This window comes from Triturus cristatus, chromosome 3_2, assembly GCF_964204655.1.
Source record: "Triturus cristatus chromosome 3_2, aTriCri1.1, whole genome shotgun sequence".
NCBI classification, from domain to species: domain Eukaryota; kingdom Metazoa; phylum Chordata; class Amphibia; order Caudata; family Salamandridae; genus Triturus; species Triturus cristatus.
In genome coordinates, this window is record NC_140584.1 from 1058989683 (window position 1) to 1059007499 (window position 17817).

Sequence of the window (17817 nt, forward strand, 5' to 3'; positions counted from 1 at the left end):
GCACTCAGATATGTCACCAAGTGCTCAAAGCATTGGTATTGACCCTGGCTGATGTAAATGTTGTCAAGAAAATGATTTCTACCATTCTTTTCTTTAATTTCGCCATGCAGTGGAATTACAAATGTAAAGCTGCATTTTTGCAGGTTTGGTGAGCCGATATGGATCATGTTTGGGATACGTCCTTGCACTTCATTTTGACTATCTAATATTTCAGCAAGATTTGCCAAAGTTTAATCTTGCTGTTTTTTTCAGGGCGAGGTGGTAGTTACGACTCTAGAGGAGGTGGAAGAGATGACTTCGGCGGTGGTAACATAATCTGTTTTGTTTTTCTTGGAGCTCTTCTGTAGAAAATTCCACACTTCTGCATGCAACAGTCAATCTTTCACAAATCCTAACGCCTTTCTTCATTCATGAACTATAAAACTACTATGCCATTTACCAACGCTTTTTGGCAATGGTATTATTTGTCCTTCCTTTGGTGCGTTATCTGTATATTTTCATGTAAATCTCCAATGTTTTCTTTACCACTGTCTTCTCTCCTCTATAGAATTAGTCTCTCTCTGATCTTTAGAGTATTTTTAGATGTCCAGCAGTATTTTTGTCTGGTGGGTTCAATTAACAACCTATCTACTGTTGCTTGTAACGATTGAAAGTATTTTTAAGTTCAGCAAAGGTGTGTGTGTGTGTGTGTGTGTGTGTGTGTGTGTGTGTGTTTGTTTTCGCAGAGAACGATGAATTACCCAATTGCCTCTGCGATGCAGAGGGATACACTGTTTTACTGGGGTAAATGTTGATGCCTTGTTCAGTTGTGAAAGGGTTGAGGTGCCATGTTCATTAATGGACTTTACAATTATGCCCATGATTGTGCAAACTGTATGTTTTAGATGTACGAGGGGGAAGCGGGTCCTTTTGGAGTGACTTAATTTCTTGCACTTAACTTTCAGTGTTTTATGAGAAGTGCAAAAAGTGTAATCTTACTGTTTTTCAGAACGCGGTAGTTCTTACGGCTCTAGAGGAGGTGAAAGTGACGACTCCAGCGCCGGTAACATTATTCACATTTTTAATGATTGGAGCCATGCAATATATACAATTTCAAACTTTGCTTGCATGCTCACGTTTGGCTACAATTTTAATGGGATTTTCTTTCACAGCCTCGCAATCCAGTGTACCTACACCATTCCTAATCACTTTTGACTTGGGCCTAATGTTTCGACCTTCAAATTCATTCAAGAATATACACCTGGTTAACAAGAGTATCAGTTCCTTTCATATACTCATAACACCAGCTTAATGATCCAATTTATACATTACATTTTATTTTTTTACATAATTGTGCAGCCTAACGTTTATATTAACCAAACAAAAAATGTAGTCTCACTGGCACCATGTATACTGTCCCGGTTCTTTGGTTCACTCATTTACACTGATTTCGCCATCCTCCAAAGAAACACTTTTGTTTGGGGTGGGTCTTTTTTCTTCTTTTTTTCTTCATTAAAGTCTATCTTGCTCTATTCCAGTCTGGGTAAAATGATGTGTATTGTTCATGATTTAAAATGTTTGAAATGAAGACTGAAAGCTCTGGTTAAAGCCAAGAGATGCTTAAAGCCTGAAACTCAAATTATAAGGCCTTTTCATAAAGGAGCAGTTTTTAAACGTGCAGCGAAGCTTTGAAAATGAAATGGCGCTAGTACTTCACTATGTCTAAGTCGAAAGAACTATTCAACACTGTTGCGTATCTGAAGTCTGTGGTTAAAGTAATTTGTATTAGTTTGAAAAAAAATTCACCCTGTTATCAATTGGTTTGATTTGTAATTGATTAAGCGCAGCAATTACCCTAAGGCATCATTGGGGGTGGGAACTGGACTGTTTATCTGCCTGCTATGCCAAGTAGGGTAAAATCATGTACTAATGCCTTTAAAGTTTAGATTTGCTGCAGTTTGCTTCTTCTCTTTTCAGGCTGACGTCAAGGATGCATCATGCAGTGGAGCATAATGCCTCTTAACTATAAAGATTTGCTTAAAAAAACTCCTCCTCTTGCCTTTCTAATGATCCAGTTTTGTAGGAGCGAGCTTCTTTTGCGACTTAGTCTAGTCATTTCAGAAATTTCGTTGGATAGAGGGACTGGGGTTTTGTTTACAGTCGCACATAACATTTCCGAAACAGGATTTTGTTTGCTTATCAGTTTGTGAGAAACTAAAAATATCTAGCAACTATGCAACATCTTTATGTCTTCACTAATTGCTTATTCCGTCAATTAGATGTATAAAATCAGTTTGTGGGGGGGTTAACTGGCACATTTTGAGAGTTTGAGGCAATTGTGTGAGTAACAGCTTCAAATGTTTTGGAAATGCCCTAATTTTTCTCTATGTTGGGATTAGAAAATGAGTTTCCTGCAATTCAAGACAAATTGCATTTTTCAAGGGGTTAATCCTTTTTCATATCACTCGAACAACTCTGGACCTAGACACTCCCTTCCCCCTATAATTGAAGTTTTCTTTATGCACTTGTTTCTGTAGTCTACTTCAGAGATCGGAGGGTTGCAGCTTCTGCTGATTTCAGGCTCATGGTGGATTTACTTATTATTTAAAAGATTTTGGCTGTGGTCTAAGGTACTATTAATATTTTGGAGCCATTTTGTTCAGAATGTGTCGTATGGGTGTAAACCAGTTTGTCCACTAACATTTGCAAGTCCTGTTGGAGCTGTAGAAGATTATTTTATTGATGGCTATCTGCAGAAACAGAAGGCCATATGTAGTTTACTTTGACTAGATCAGCATTCTGGTTTGTGCAAGACCATTTCAATAGCTTTGGTCTCCCAGTAGATTCAGCTGAAAAATATTGCCCATTTTGTAGTGCTTTATTAACATTCCTTTATGACTCTTCATATCCCCTGTAAAGATTAGTTTGTTTTTGCTATGGTCTAATCAAATGACGGTCAAATTGTGGGTCCAACCTGGCATTTTGGGTATTCTGACCGTTATGTTTTAACACTACTTTTATCCATCTAATAAGTGACCGAATCGGATGGAAAGTTGGTGATAAGCAAGAAGCTAATGGCATTGAAATCAAGTATGCTTTAAGGGTGTTGCTCAGTACATGAAAGGTAGATGTGAAGGTCATGGGTCGGACTGGTATGAGGTGAAGGCTTGTGCCTAAACTGTGGGAATTCAGTTAACTAGAGAACAAGGTATTTGGTTCACCTGAGACAGTCAGACATCCCTGGATTTTTAACTCTTCCGTAGGAACTAGTGCTGTATTTTTTCCCAGAAGGTCCCAGAAGCAGACTGCTTTCAAATCACAGTGACATTACATCCAGCCAGGGCTGCTTTGCAATTGCTTGTTAAAATATTGGTTCGGCAGCTTCTCAGTTTTTATGTGATCTTGTAGTGCTGGTCAGTAGGAGGTAGGTTTTTGAGCCAGAATGTTTGTTGCTTATAGGAAGATAAAGTAGAAATGTTTTGGAGGCTGTGCTAACTGAAGTTTTGGTAACTGTGAGCCTTCCAGTGTGCTACCGACTCTTCATATAATTCTGTGTTCTCAGCAGGTGTAAGCCACCTTAGTGTGCTGAAGATTCATCCTGGCAAAACATTTTCAATGTTTAGATTGAACCTGACCTTGAGGAATGCATAATCCTTTCAGAGGGGTAGTTCCTCTGCTGCTGCATCTGGCCAGGCAGTGGTCCCAAACTCCGCTGTTGCTGGTCGTCCATTCAGAGAAAGTTGATGCATATTTAAACTTTTATAACTTTTTTTTTTTTAGGTAACCAGGAGATTACACTTATGGAAGTTAGGGTTCTAACAGGAGTCCCACACTGACATGGATGAGTATGAGTGAGTGTTTTGTCCCAGGGACATTTGGTAAAGATCTGGCCTTCCGGGCCTCTTTAGACTATGCTGCACTACACTGTCAAATTCCATAAAGTCTTGCGTCTAAATCAAGTATTGGGTAGGATTACTTAATATCAGGTTTTCTGTTCGAAAATCTGCTACGGGAATGCAGTTTGCACTGTTTGAAGGGTGGAATTGTACAGCAGAGTCTTGTCCCCTTTGGCCAAACCAGGCCATCTGTATCCAACGTAGGGCCAGACCTACTAGCTTTTCAAGAAAAGCATTGGTTAAGTAAAATGTGCAAATTTTACATTTTCAAGATGTCCTCATTAAATACATTTAAAATGTATTACTTGTTCATAACTCTGAAATGCTTTTACATGGCAAAGTAAAAAAAAAAAAAAAAACTACACTGTTCGAGCATGACTAAAATGTAAGGTTATAGTGTGGCAGTTGTGAAAAACATCTGGTATCGGGTGTGAATTTCGGAGGGGTCTTTCAATCCTGCTACAGTGAACCTGTGACTATCGTTTAAGTGCGGCATGGAGGTGTTTGAGTCGGGATTGCAGGCACATACTATCATCCATGTTTGGTAACGGGCTACCTGGTTTGTAATGTCTGGCTTGTAGTTTGTGGTCTTTGTGAATTGTTCAGTGTTGTGCATGAGGTTCGCAGGAGTGCTCCATTTGTGTTGGGTTGTAGTTGTAGCTGCATCTATACACAGTGTAGTAGACTGGTGTTGGAGCCAGGCTTGCTGACGCTTTCCATTGTCCACAGTCAAACTTGATTTTTCTTTTTATTTTCTTGCACCTTGGCATTCAAATATTGTAGGTTTTTCAGTGTGTTTTGGATTATGGTTGTGTTTTGGATTATGGTTGTGTTTTGGATTATGGTTGTGTTTTGGATGACGGTTTTCTACTTTTAGCCATTTCTGTTGGGCATCCCTGAACTAGACCGTTTGACCAGAGAGGCAAAGAGCCTCTGAGTGTGTAACAGGTGTCTGTTTTTTGTCCTATAGTGAACTTATGTGTGAGAGAGTGGACTATTTTGGGTAGTTGTGAGATCTCGCCTAGTATTCTGCATCCGGTCGGTGTACTTTATTTTCGAGACAAATGAGCTGTAGATCATATGCATTAGCATAGATCGCCATCTGGTGTGGGGCCCGGATGTTTGCACTTTGTTTTTCTTCGGAGAAGTCTTTGTAGTCATAAGGTAGGTGATTTCTCCCTTTGGTGATAGTGCGCATAGGCATTGACTCCATCCCCAGATTGTTTTTTCTGCCATCGGGTTCGGATGTGTATTGCTGCAGTTCGGTATCGTTCTCGAACCCCTTCGACGCTCAATCCTCTACTTTCAACGGTATGGTCTTTGATCGCGCTTTCCCATTTGTCGCATATCGTCCAAACTGTGAAACCTTCGATCGGGAACTTCGAGGCGGGCCGTCGGGCCTACCCGTGTCGACCATGGAAGCAATCGATTGAACGGACTCGTTCAAACTATGTCCTGGGTTTCGTGCTGAAATTCCACGCACCGACCTGCACGAGGTCTGCAACCTTTGCTTATCCCTGGAACACGAAGAACCACCCTGCGGAGCGTGTCTCTTTCCGATCGACAAAGACCATCCATGATCGTTGGGCTCAACGCCATGAGATGCAACGCAGCAGCGGCACCGTACCGGACACCCTCGGCGACGAAATACAACACAGTCCTGCCGAAGAACAACCACTGATCCCCCCCCACGTCTGAAGCAGACTCCGACATGGAAGAACACCTGAGCGTCACTCCGGCTCAACGGACCTAGAGTACAGACCCCCAGTTGCCCACTCAACCTAAGGGAAAGGCTCCGGTATCAACCTCTGGCTCCGGTCAACACTGTGAAAGTTTCAGATGCCCCACCCTCCGGCCAGGCTATGAAACACAAACACAAGCGTTCGGGCTCGAGGCGATCCCAGTCCGGTGCCGATCCAAGACCATCGGCATCGAAACATAAGGACAAACATGGGACTCCACCCATGTCGTCGGTACAGAGGACATCTTCGGCACCGAAAGCCTCGGAGCCTAAAACCTCCAAGCCAAAAGAGCCAGAACCGAAGTCATCCAATCTGAAATCCTCTTAGCCGAAATGCTTCACACCTAAAAGCTCGGAACCAACATCCTCTGCCGTAAAGTTCGGAGCCGGAACAAACCACTCCGAAGACTACACAGCCTAAACTGGCTAAAACTAAAGAACTATATCCCAAACACTCTGCACCCAAAAGGACCGAGACTCCTTCCAAAGAACTTCCATCTGAAGAACCACCTCTGGATCCAAAACAAAACCAGCATTTACAATGCAATGGTCTCGGCATTGTTAAAGTTAGAGGTATTGGCATTGCTCATGACATTTTTTTTTAATGTTTTGAAAACATTTAAAGAAACGGCATTATTTACAACATCAATAGCTTGTGACCTTCTATCGGATTATGCACAGAGGCATTTATTACAAATTGAAGTTTTTGATCTTTGAAACATTCCTGCACCCTCTCCACCATAACGACAATGCCATTCCTCCCCACCATAACGACAATGCCATTGGTGAATTAGGAGGCAAGACTGTTATCCTCTCTACGCTACGTCTTCTTTATTCTTATTATATATGGAGCAACACAATATGAACTAAATGAAACACAAAAGAAGTTTTTAAACATCTCACATCGCCAACTCGTGTATTTCAAGGCGCTATGATGGGCAACAAGGAGGCACCGTGAAATAAGATATCTAACCGTGATCGCATGATCTGCCCAAGCAAGGAAGAGGGAACTGATCCCAGGTTTTCCATTTTCTTATTGCTTAATTCATCCACTAGGTGATAAGGTATCTTTCTCTTCCCCGTGCGTACATCAAAGGCTAGTGGGTGTCTTGGATTCCTGGCGCATGAGGTTAGAGCGTGGGCGGCAGGCAGAGACCACGTGGAGGCTCGGCTCGTTTTGGGTTCTAAGGTTCAATAGGACCCCGAGCTGAGCCCGAGCCAGGCATCTGTATCACGCCTCTGGTTCGACCACCTCTAGTGCGCATTTCTCTCTGAGAGAATAAGGATCTTGAGGCACACAGACAGTATGTGGAAATTGTTTTATGCACTTAAGAATGTAGCCAAATACGTCCTCTGCCCCAAGCACTGGATCCCATCCCCCCCCCCCTCCCCAAGGCTGTCCAGCTCACAGGCCACGCTGGAAGTTAAAGTGAGCTGGCACCGGTGGAAGCGCCCCGAACGTGTGCCATATGTTTTTGTATCACTGAAATACAAACGGGATGCCAAAAATGTAGAGATTGCGGCCATCCCTTCTCGGCCAGTTCGACCCTGCCCACTGCGCACGTTCATACTTTGATAAACTTGATGAGAACAGAATTTGGTACTCACTTCATTCACCAGGACGCTACAATCAAGCAATGAAGCAAAATATTTGAAGTGAATCAACTCGTTTAAGGAGATGGCTCCCACATACAATATCTATTGCCTATGTAATGGCCACAACATCACTTTAAGCTGTTGTGGAGGTGTAGTGATCACCCTTCTAGTGGCCTATGGCGCGGCACAGAAACCAGGCGGGGTCAGGAAGTTGCTACTCATAGACCCTTTTATTACGTCTCACACAAGTAGGGAGGTATCATCTAACAAGGGTTGTAGTCCAAGGAAACAAAAATAAAAGGATTGTAGTCTCCACGGAAAGCAACAGTTCACCGCCTGGGATTTGAAGGGGAATAAGCGTCCCCAGAACTCCCTTTTCTTTGCAGTGGTTTTTGGTCTTCCTCTCTCTGTCTGCAAAGGGGGTGCTCTTTCTCTCGGGAGGGTCCAAGAACCGGTGAAGCCAAAAAGAAAGAAAAGAGAGGTACGTCTGGGTTAGACTCTCTGGTCGCAATATGGGGGTTTTGTGCCACCTTCACCGGTCGTTCGTGAGGGAAAAAGGGAGGGGAAACCGAGGGTAGGAAGGGGAGTGATGGTGAGGGAGTGGGGCTTTGTGCTACCGTCTCCGTGTGATTTTAACTTCTGGCTCCCCAGCAGCCCCACCAAAAAGACCCCCGCAGTGGCACTTGCCTGAGGCCACGACCCGTGAAGCGGGCCGCGGCGGTTGGACCCGGGGCGTCCTCTCCTCTTTCTAGGCCGCCGGGCTTGGATGCAGTGCACTCTCTCTCTCTTTGCTGGGGCCGCGTCCTCCGTAGCTCTCTCCGTGGTCGCCTGCCGTCTCGGCCCTCTCTCGCCTCCTGGTTTCGTCCTCGCCACCTCCGTCTCTCCTTCCGCGCTCGCTGTCCTCCTCCCTCCTGGTCGCCTGTACTTTCGCCGTCTTCTCTCCTCCGCCGGGCTCCTCCTCCACGCTTCTGCTGCCCGTCTTCCTGGTTCCGCTCTCCCCTATTTCAGGTTCCTGACTGCCATCACCACGCCTCCCACGCACCACTAGACCGCGGGCCGTTTCCGGTCTGTGTAGTCCATCGTTTGTCGGGCTGCCACACTTCCGGTTTGTCGGGCTGCCACACTTCCGGTTTGTCGGGCTGCCACACTTCCGCCTTTCCGCGTCCTCCGGCTCCTTACATTCGCCCCCCCTTAGGAATGGACGTTGGGGCCATTCAATGCCCGGATGTCTGGATAAGTAATCAGCACATACTTGCTTCGTAGCCGGCATGTGGATAGTCTGAAACGAGAAGGGTTGTAAGGCAAGAAACCATCTGAGAATGCGGGAATTGGAGTCTTTGTTCCGTGCTAGCCACGTTAGGGGAGCGTGATCTGTAAGGACAAGGAACTGTCTGCCTAGGAGGTAGTACTGTAAGGACTCGATAGCCCACTTAATGGCCAAACACTCCTTCTCTATCGTAGAGTAGTGTGATTCCCGGGGAAACAGTTTTCTACTGATATATAACAGAGGTCGTAGTTTCTCGTGGGGGTCTGGTTGATACAGGACTGCCCCCAATCCGTGACCGGAAGCATCTGTTTGAAGCACGAATGTGCGACTGAAGTCAGGACACCGTAACACGGGGGCGGTGCAGATAGCACGTTTGAGGGTCTCAAAACTGGCTTCTTGTTCTGTGGTCCATGTCCGTATGTGTGAGGGATGTGTTTTGGCTAGGTCGTCTGTGAGGGGGGTGGCAAGGGAGGAAAAATGGGGAATGAACCGTTTGTAATAGCCTATAAAGCCTAAGAAGGAACGTACCTCTCTCTTAGTGTGGGGTCTGGGAATGATGCGGATGGCCTCGACTTTGTCTACTTGGGGTCTGATGTGCCCTTCCTGTATAGTGTACCCTAGGTATTGTATGGTGTTGGTTCCTAGGAGGGACTTCTTGGGGTTGATGGTAAGACCTGCGTCCTGTATAGCAGTAAAGATGACACGGAGATGTACGAGGTGGTCCTCCCATGTGGGGCTAAAAATCACAATATCGTCAAGATAAGCCGCGGCATATGCCTGGTGCGGACGTAGTATTTGGTCCATTAGTCTTTGAAATGTTGCTGGGGCCCCATGCAACCCGAATGGGAGCACATTGAAATGGTAAAGGCCAGACGGTGTGGAAAAGGCGTTTTTTTCTTTGGAAGTTGGGTCTAATGGTATTTGCCAATAGCCCTTTGTTAGGTCTAGGTTTGACATATAGCGTGCTTGGCCCAGTTGCTCCACCATCTCGTCTACCCGTGGCATGGGATATGTGTCGAACTTCGTGATGGTATTCACTTGGCGGAAATCAATGCAAAAGCGCAGACTACCGTCTGGCTTTGGCACAATTACGACCGGAGAACACCAGTTGCTCTGGGAGGGTTCTATGATACCTGCTCGGAGCATATCAACCACTTCCTTTTCTACTGCCTCCCTACGTGCTTCTGGTATGCGGTAAGGTTTCTGTTTTATGACTTGGGGACGTAAGGTCACTATTTCGTGCTGGACCAAGTTGGTTCTTCCAGGGTTTGTGGAAAAGAGGTTGGGAAATGTCTTGGTTACAACACCCAGTTGGGTTTGTTGGTCATCTGTTAACTCCTCCCCAAAGGGGACGGGATGTTCAGTGCGGTCATTGACTGACAGGAGAGGTATTTGTAGCTGTGGTGAGTGACAGGCCAGTAAAGCCGGAGTGTGTTTTCCCTCGGGTTCCTCCCATTTCTTCAGGAGATTCACGTGATATATTTGTTTGCCTCCCGCTCTGTGGGGTAGTAGAACACTGTAGGTGACGGGGGTAACCCTTTTTTCCACTACATATGGCCCCTGCCACTTCGTTAGCAACTTGTCGTCTGAGGAGGGGAGTAACAAAAGGACCTTGTCCCCGGGCTGGAACACCCTAAGACGACTGTTGTGATCGTAATACCGTTTTTGTGTCTCCTGAGCTTCCTGCATGTTTTCTTGCACTAACCCCCATATATGTGTTAGGGAGGATTTCAGATCCGTGGTGTACTTCATCAGGGTCTTTCCCTCTTCCTCCTCCCATTGTTCGCTAGCCATGTCTAACAAAGTGCGAGGTTTTCTCCCGAACAGTAACTCAAACGGGGAAAACCCCGTAGACCTCTGCTCATGTGTCCGTAGGGCGAAGAGGACTAAGGGTAACTGACGATCCCAATCCCTCCCTGTGTCAGAGACGACTTTGCGGAGTAGGTGTTTGATGGTTTTGTTGTACCTCTCCACGAGGCCGTCTGTTTGTGGGTGGTACACTGAGGTCCTTATCTTCTTTATTCCTAGCAGGGTACAGATCTGACTCATCATCCGTGACACAAACTGGGTACCCTGATCGGTCAGGATTTCAGAGGGGAAACCGACTCGAGAAAACAGGGTAATCATGGCCTGAGACACAGCCGGAGTGGTCATGCGGGACAATGGAAAAGCCTCAGGATATCGACTAGCGTAGTCGACTATGACTAATATGTAACTGTGTCCACGGGCTGAAGGAACCAAGGGTCCCACTAAATCCATCCCTACGCGTTTAAAGGGAATGTCGATAATGGGCAGAGGCATGAGGGGGGCTTTAGTGACGGACCCCGGACTGGTGTATTGACATTGCCTACATGTTGTGCAGTGTTTGGCCACGTCCCTATATACACCCGGCCAGTAAAACTTCTGTAGGAGATACTTTAGAGTGTTTTCTTTTCCATAGTGGCCACCTCCCATTTTATTGTGGGCCAACTGGAGTATATGGTTTCTGTAAAGTTGGGGAACCAGTAATTGGGTTCTTACTACTGAGTCTCTTTTTTCGCTTCTATACAACAATCCCTTCTTTACTAGGAAATATGGTCCTACCTTGTCTGGTGACTCGTCCTGAACCTGTTCCCAGGCGTGTATGAGGGATTGGTCGTTCCGTTGGGCAGTCCGGAAACTGTACGGGGCTGATTCCTCGGTCTCTGCAAGTGAAAGGGGAAAAGCAGTTTGTGACAGAGGGGAACAAACAAAAGATTTCTTGTCAAGTCTTCTTTCTCGTCTACTCTTCTTGTCTCTGGTGTTTTGGGACTCCATCTCAGCGGAGACAAAAGGAGCCTCGTCTAACCATGTGGGTTTCTCTCTTTGTGTTCCCTCAATATAGGACTCAAATTTTGGGTGGTCGGTCCCTATGATAACGGGTTCGGGTAAACAGGGGATCACTCCCACCCGCTTCAGATGCGGGTCGTTATGTACGTCTAATAGGACTTTGGCCGTGGGATATGATTTTGTGTCCCCGTGTACGCAGGTTACGTTTATCCAGTATTAGGGGTGTCTTTCATAGATTCACATGCCTGAATCATTCCCCGTCGTCGAGACGGGAGCCTCCGGTACATAAAAAAGTAATGTCCTATAGACATACATAGAGAAAAATAGGCCTAAGGGCCTCCCCTTAGTAGCCTATCATAGTCCTTATGTAAAAAGGACCAAACTTCTAGAGCCAGCCAATCAGCTATCACCTCCCTCTAGAACCTTCCTGGCAGGAGCCTCAGTCCCTCAGATTTTCTACCGCACGTTGTGCTAGGGAGTCTCCAACCTGAGCTCTCCTCAGGATTCATTTCAAACCAACTTATTCACAGTTTTTGGTGACTTTCTTCTTCAGGATTTCAACGCTGACTACTTCAGGCCTCTTTTTGCTTCAGTGAGTGTTTTATTTCATCTACATCTCCTGGCATGTCGGACTCCCAGAAGAAAGCCCTTTTCAGGGCTTGCTCTTCATGTGGGAAGAAGAGGCTTCATGTGGACGACAAGCATGAACTATGCTTGTACTGCCTTTACCCGGACCACGTCCCTAAGGACTGCAAAATATGTAGGTCTTTCCCACATAAGACCTTGAGAGACAGGGAAGGCCGCCTGCTTATCTGGCTGGACAGGCTCAAAGACAAGGACAGTGTGGTGTCCTCAGAGGCGAGCTTTTCTGGAGCCTCTGGAGTCTCCCTGAAGAGGCCGAGAATGGCATCTCCTGGCCCCCTCAGACGCTCCTCCTACGAAGACGCACAAAGTCTTCAGAGGCGAGATCTTCGAAGTCTTCAGCGTCTGATGAAGTCTCTCTCACCTTCAAGAAGCCTACTCTGTCGGCCTCAAAAATGGCGACGCCATCATCTGTGCAAAAAAGGCCATCAGGACATGTCTCCACAGCTACGACGACAGTGTCCACGTCCACAGCGGCGTCGGCCCGCTCGTCGACGACGACCACTCCATCATCATCGTCTGCAGGTACCCCTATCTCATCTATTATACTATTAAAACCGTCGTCTAAATCATCGTCGACGACGAAGATAGTACCGTCGAGGGCCTCGTCGTCGAGGAGCCCTCCGCCGACGGAAGAGTCGACGTCAAGGATATCTATGATGAGTGCGTCGACGACGAAGGCATCGTCGACGAAGATGTTGACGAAGATGTCAACGACGAAGGCATCGTCGACGAGAGCGTCGACGACGAAGGCGACGACGAAAGCGTCGACGACGAAAGCGTCGACGACGCTTTCGTCGTCGACGCTTTCGTCGTCGACGCTTTCGTCGTCGACGCTTTCGTCGTCGACGCTTTCGTCGTCGACGCTTTCGTCGTCGACGCTTTCGTCGTCGCCTTCGTCGTCGACGCTCTCGTCGACGATGCCTTCGTCGTTGACATCTTCGTCAACATCTTCGTCGACGATGCCTTCGTCGTCGACGCACTCATCATAGATATCCTTGACGTCGACTCTTCCGTCGGCGGAGGGCTCCTCGACGACGAGGCCCTCGACGGTACTATCTTCGTCGTCGACGATGATTTAGACGACGGTTTTAATAGTATAATAGATGAGATAGGGGTACCTGCAGACGATGATGATGGAGTGGTCGTCGTCGACGAGCGGGCCGACGCCGCTGTGGACGTGGACACTGTCGTCGTAGCTGTGGAGACATGTCCTGATGGCCTTTTTTGCACAGATGATGGCGTCGCCATTTTTGAGGCCGACAGAGTAGGCTTCTTGAAGGTGAGAGAGACTTTATCAGACGCTGAAGACTTCGAAGATCTCGCCTCTGAAGACTTTTTGTGCGTCGACGACGGAAGCGTCGACGACGGAAGCGTCGACGACGGAAGCGTCGACGACGGAAGCGTCGACGACGGAAGCGTCGACGACGGAAGCGTCGACGACGGAAGCGTCGACGACGACGGAAGCGTCGACGACGACGGAAGCGTCGACGACTACAGCGTCGACAAGGAAAATATCGTCGATGGGGACGCCGTTGGTGACAGCTGAGCCGTCGACGGGAAGGTCGTCGTCGTCGTCCGTGGGACTGAAAACCAAGGAGATTTCTGTGCATGGAACTGCTCCCAGACCGCAGATTACCCCGGAAACAACATCTCCAAGCAAGGTCCAAACCAATTTACCTCTGGAGATCCTGCAGAGCGAAGAGTCCGAAGAAGAGTTCTTCCAACAGGCTACTTCCCCTTCCGAGCTGTTTGTCAAATGCCAAAGCACGGACGAGGAGCAGGAAGGTTCAAGTGCGCAGGAGCGCCCCGTCCAGGAACAAGTCCGCACGGAGGTCACCCCAATGGTCTGCCTCCCTCTGGCAATTGTTAAGGACCTCAAGTTCCTTATCAGGGATTACAAACAACGTTTCCCAGAACCACCAACACAGGATACAGGGGTCCCAGTGCCAGTTACTAACCCCCCAGCGACAGCCCCAAGGCAATCACGGCAGGTAACGCAGGTCTGCCACGAGCCGCCACCTCAGGTGATAGACTCAACGGATGAGGAGGCTGAGGAGATGGAGGAAGGTGAGGTCCCGGGAGACCTGACGGACCAGGATGAGGAGGAAGAGTATGTAGCATCTTCACCACCTTCCCCACAACCGCGCCAGTCAGATTCACCACCTGTGGATATAGGTGGTTTTCATAAGCTAGTGGAACGGGCTGCGACGCGGTTCCATATGGTCATGGAGTCGACGGAAACAGAATGCTTCCTCCATGACTTTAAGGAGCAGACGAAAAAGACGTCCAAATCAATCCCTATCATTGACTTCCTCTGGGACCAGGGAAAGAAGTTGATGCTAACGCCAGCTTCAGTTCCTGCGGTCGTTCCGCGTCTGGATAAGAAGTATAGAGCACCATCCACGGCGCCAGCTTGCCTGACTGGCCACCCGAAGCCGGATTCGGTCGTGACCCAAGCGGCCCAGAAAAATTCACGCAATCCATCCTCGCCTCTTTCAGCACCACCAGACAAGGAGGGCAGAAAGTTAGACACAATAGGAAAAAGGTTTTCGACCACTTCGGCAATGACCATCAAGGTGGCCAATTCTATAGCCCTTTTAGGGCGTTATAACCGCCAACTTTGGGAGGATATTGCCCCTTACTTAGCAGAACTTCCGAGTGCCACACAGGATGAGGTGAAAGCACTCCTTTCCGAAGGCCAGTCTTCTGCGGCAGAGATCATCGATTGCGCCATTGATGTAGCCATGACAGGCTTCCGTCAACTGGCTGGGGCGGCTGTCCTGCGCCGCCAAGGATGGCTCAAAGCAACATCGTTCAGGCAGGAAGTGCAGACGAAGGTGCTAGATATGCCCTTCGACGGACAGCACCTATTTGGAGATAAGATTGATGAGGCGCTACAAGCCATTAAAAAGGACACGGACACGGCTAGAGCGCTTGGAACCTTGCAGGCACGGAACCAGTCCTTTCGGGGCAACAAATCTAGAGGCCAGTCCTCCTACAGAGGATCATTCCAGAATAAGTCCTCATATTCGTTCCAGAACAAGACCCAGTACCAGCAAAAGCAACAACAGGGTCGACAATCATCTTACGGAAGATCCAATTTCAGGGGTAAGAACCAGAAAAGGGGCACAGGCGGACGCCAGTGACCGCTTACTCCAGCCAGTCCAGCTACCATCTTGTTCTACACAAATTGGAGGAAAATTGACCCATTTCCTAAAGAATTGGCGCATCATCACCTCAGATCGTTGGGTGCTTCAACTTCTCAGATTCGGCCATTCCCTAGAATTTACCGCCATCCCGCCTGCAACCCCTCCCCGCAGGTCTCCTCACAGACATCTGCGACTGCTGCTCCGGGAAATATCGGAGATGTTAAGGAAGGGAGCTATCGAGCGAGTTCCATCAGCTCAGAGGGAGAAAGGATTCTACTCCCGTTTCTTTCTGATACGGAAGAAAGAAAAGAAGTGGAGACCCATCCTGGACCTCAGGGCACTCAACTCTTTCCTGAAGAGTCAGCCGTTCAGGATGGTGACGCTCCAAGAGATCCTTGGCATTCTGGAGGAAGGAGACTTCATGACATCCTTGGATCTTCAGGATGCTTACTATCACATCCCGATACTCAAGGGGCACAGGAAGTTTCTCCGTTTCGAAGTGGCAGGACAGCACTACCAGTTCAAGGTCCTTCCGTTTGGCCTCAAATCCGCTCTGCGGATTTTCACCAAGTGCCTTTCTCCTGTGGCAGCTTTCCTACGCCAAATGGGTCATCAAGTTTTCCCCTACCTAGACGACTGGCTGGTCAAGGCGCCTACGGCCGTAGGCGCAACCAAATCCTTCAACGCTTGTACCAATCTTTTCAATCATCTAGGATTGACGCTGAACCTTCAGAAATCACATACGTCCCCTACGAGAAGTATCACCTTCCTCGGGGCCACCTTGAATACGGAATGCGCAAGGGCATTTCCCTCAGCCGAAAGAAAACACAGGATCATATCCCTGGCCAAAACGGTGCAATCCAGGAAATCCCTGAGAGTTCGCACCTTCAAGTCACTTCTGGGAATGATGTCTTCCTGTATATTACTCATCCCTCACTGCAGGCTGCGGATGCGCCCACTGCAGGAGGCTCTCTCGAACCAGTGGACTCAGAGCGCAGGTTCGTTCGAGGACATTATAAACATAACTCCACAAATATCCAGGAGTCTCGAGTGGTGGAAGGATTCCAGAAACCTCTCGAGAGGATTACCGTTCCTGCTGCCAGCAGCGCCATTGGTGATCACCACAGATGCATCTCTAGCGGGATGGGGAGCTGTCCTTCAGGACCTCAGAGTCAGCGGCAAATGGTCGGATCGGGAGCAACACCTCCATATAAATCTGCTGGAGTTGAGGGCTGTGTTTCTGGCTCTGCAGGCCTTTTTACCACGCATCCAGAACTCCCAGGTGCTCGTCAGGACGGACAACACCACGACGATGCATTACCTGAACAAACAGGGAGGAACGCGTTCGCTCACGCTATCGCGCGAATCGCAGAAAATCTGGAACTGGCTTGTTCTCCAGGGGATTACGCTCAGGGCGGACTACGTCCCGGGAAAGGACAACACCATTGCGGACGCCCTAAGCAGGCAGAAATCCCTCTCCCACGAATGGGAGCTCGACGAGAGTGCACTAACACACGTATTCTCGGAATGGGGAGTCCCAGGAATCGACCTGTTTGCCACCAGGGAGAACGCCAAATGCCCAAGCTACGCAAGCTGGCATCCCCAACCGGAGTCGCTCGGAAATGCCTTTTCCATAGGATGGTTCAGCGTATTTGCGTACGCTTTTCCACCGTTCCCGATGATTCCCAGGGTCCTCAGGAAGATGAAGGCGGAGCCCTGTACACTAATTCTGATCGCCCCGTACTGGCCGAGGCAGCACTGGTTCTCGGACCTTCATCGCCTCTCCATCAGGACGCCGATCCGTCTAACACAGCACCCGAACCTGCTGACAATGTCCAAAGGACAAGTGCAATTCCCGAACCTACAATCGCTCAGGTTATCGGCCTGGCTCCTGAGCACAGAGAGTTTTGCCAATTGAACATCCCGCAGGACTGCAGGGATGTGCTAGCAAAAGCGAGGGCGGACAGTACCAACAAAACCTACTCCCTCAAATGGAAGCGCTTCTGCGTTTGGTGCTCAGAGAAGGGCCTGAGACCGCTTCATATCACACCCGAGCAGATATTACCATATCTCCTGCACTTGGCACAGTCCGGACTAGCGCATGCATCCATAAAGGTGCATCTGGCGGCAATTTCACGTTTTACCAGGACTTTTCAAGGCCCGTCTCTCTGGTCCAGCAGACTTGTAAAACAGTTCCTTAAGGGTCTTTATAGGTCCTTTCCAAGGCCCCGACGGGTCCCACCGACTTGGCACCTCAACTTGGTCCTTAACCAACTCATGAAGCACCCCTTTGAACCCATTCACCGAGCCTCCATTAAGTACATCTCATGGAAAACGGCTCTATTACTTGCGCTCACATCTGCCAGGAGGGTCAGCGAGTTGCAGGCTCTCTCCATTCAGGAGCCCTTCATGCAGTTCAAACAGGACAGGGTGGTGCTGAGGACAAATCCCAAGTTCATACCGAAAGTGCCTTCAGACTTTCACCTCAACGAGCCGGTGGTCCTACGCTCCTTCTTTGCCAACCCTACCACGGCAGCAGAGAGGACGCTCCATTCTCTGGATCTCAAACGGTGTCTTAAGTTTTATATGGATAAGACAAAAGCATTCAGAAAATCTTCACAGTTATTTGTGGCCTACAGCAGACCAAGGCTGGGTATGCCTCTTACAAAACAGAGCATCTCAAGGTGGATTTCTTCTGCAATAGCGTTCTGCCATGAAGGGGCCGGACGGCCGTTG

General features: G+C 48.3%; 1 protein-coding gene across 4 annotated transcripts in view; it reads left to right on the forward strand.

Moving 5' to 3' along the window:
- The window catches only part of EIF4H (eukaryotic translation initiation factor 4H), a 147904-nt gene that overhangs the window by 78436 nt on the left and 51651 nt on the right, over nt 1-17817 (forward strand). For 2 of the 4 annotated variants that reach the window (XM_085649772.1, XM_085649773.1), the window contains exons 5-6: nt 253-306; nt 989-1042. The exons of 1 other annotated variant lie outside the window; for it this stretch is intronic. In XM_085649772.1, coding sequence (XP_085505898.1) covers nt 253-306; nt 989-1042 — 108 coding nt within the window. The remainder of the gene's footprint in view (nt 1-252; nt 307-988; nt 1043-17817) is intronic. One more of the 4 variants, XM_085649774.1, reaches the window with a different exon arrangement.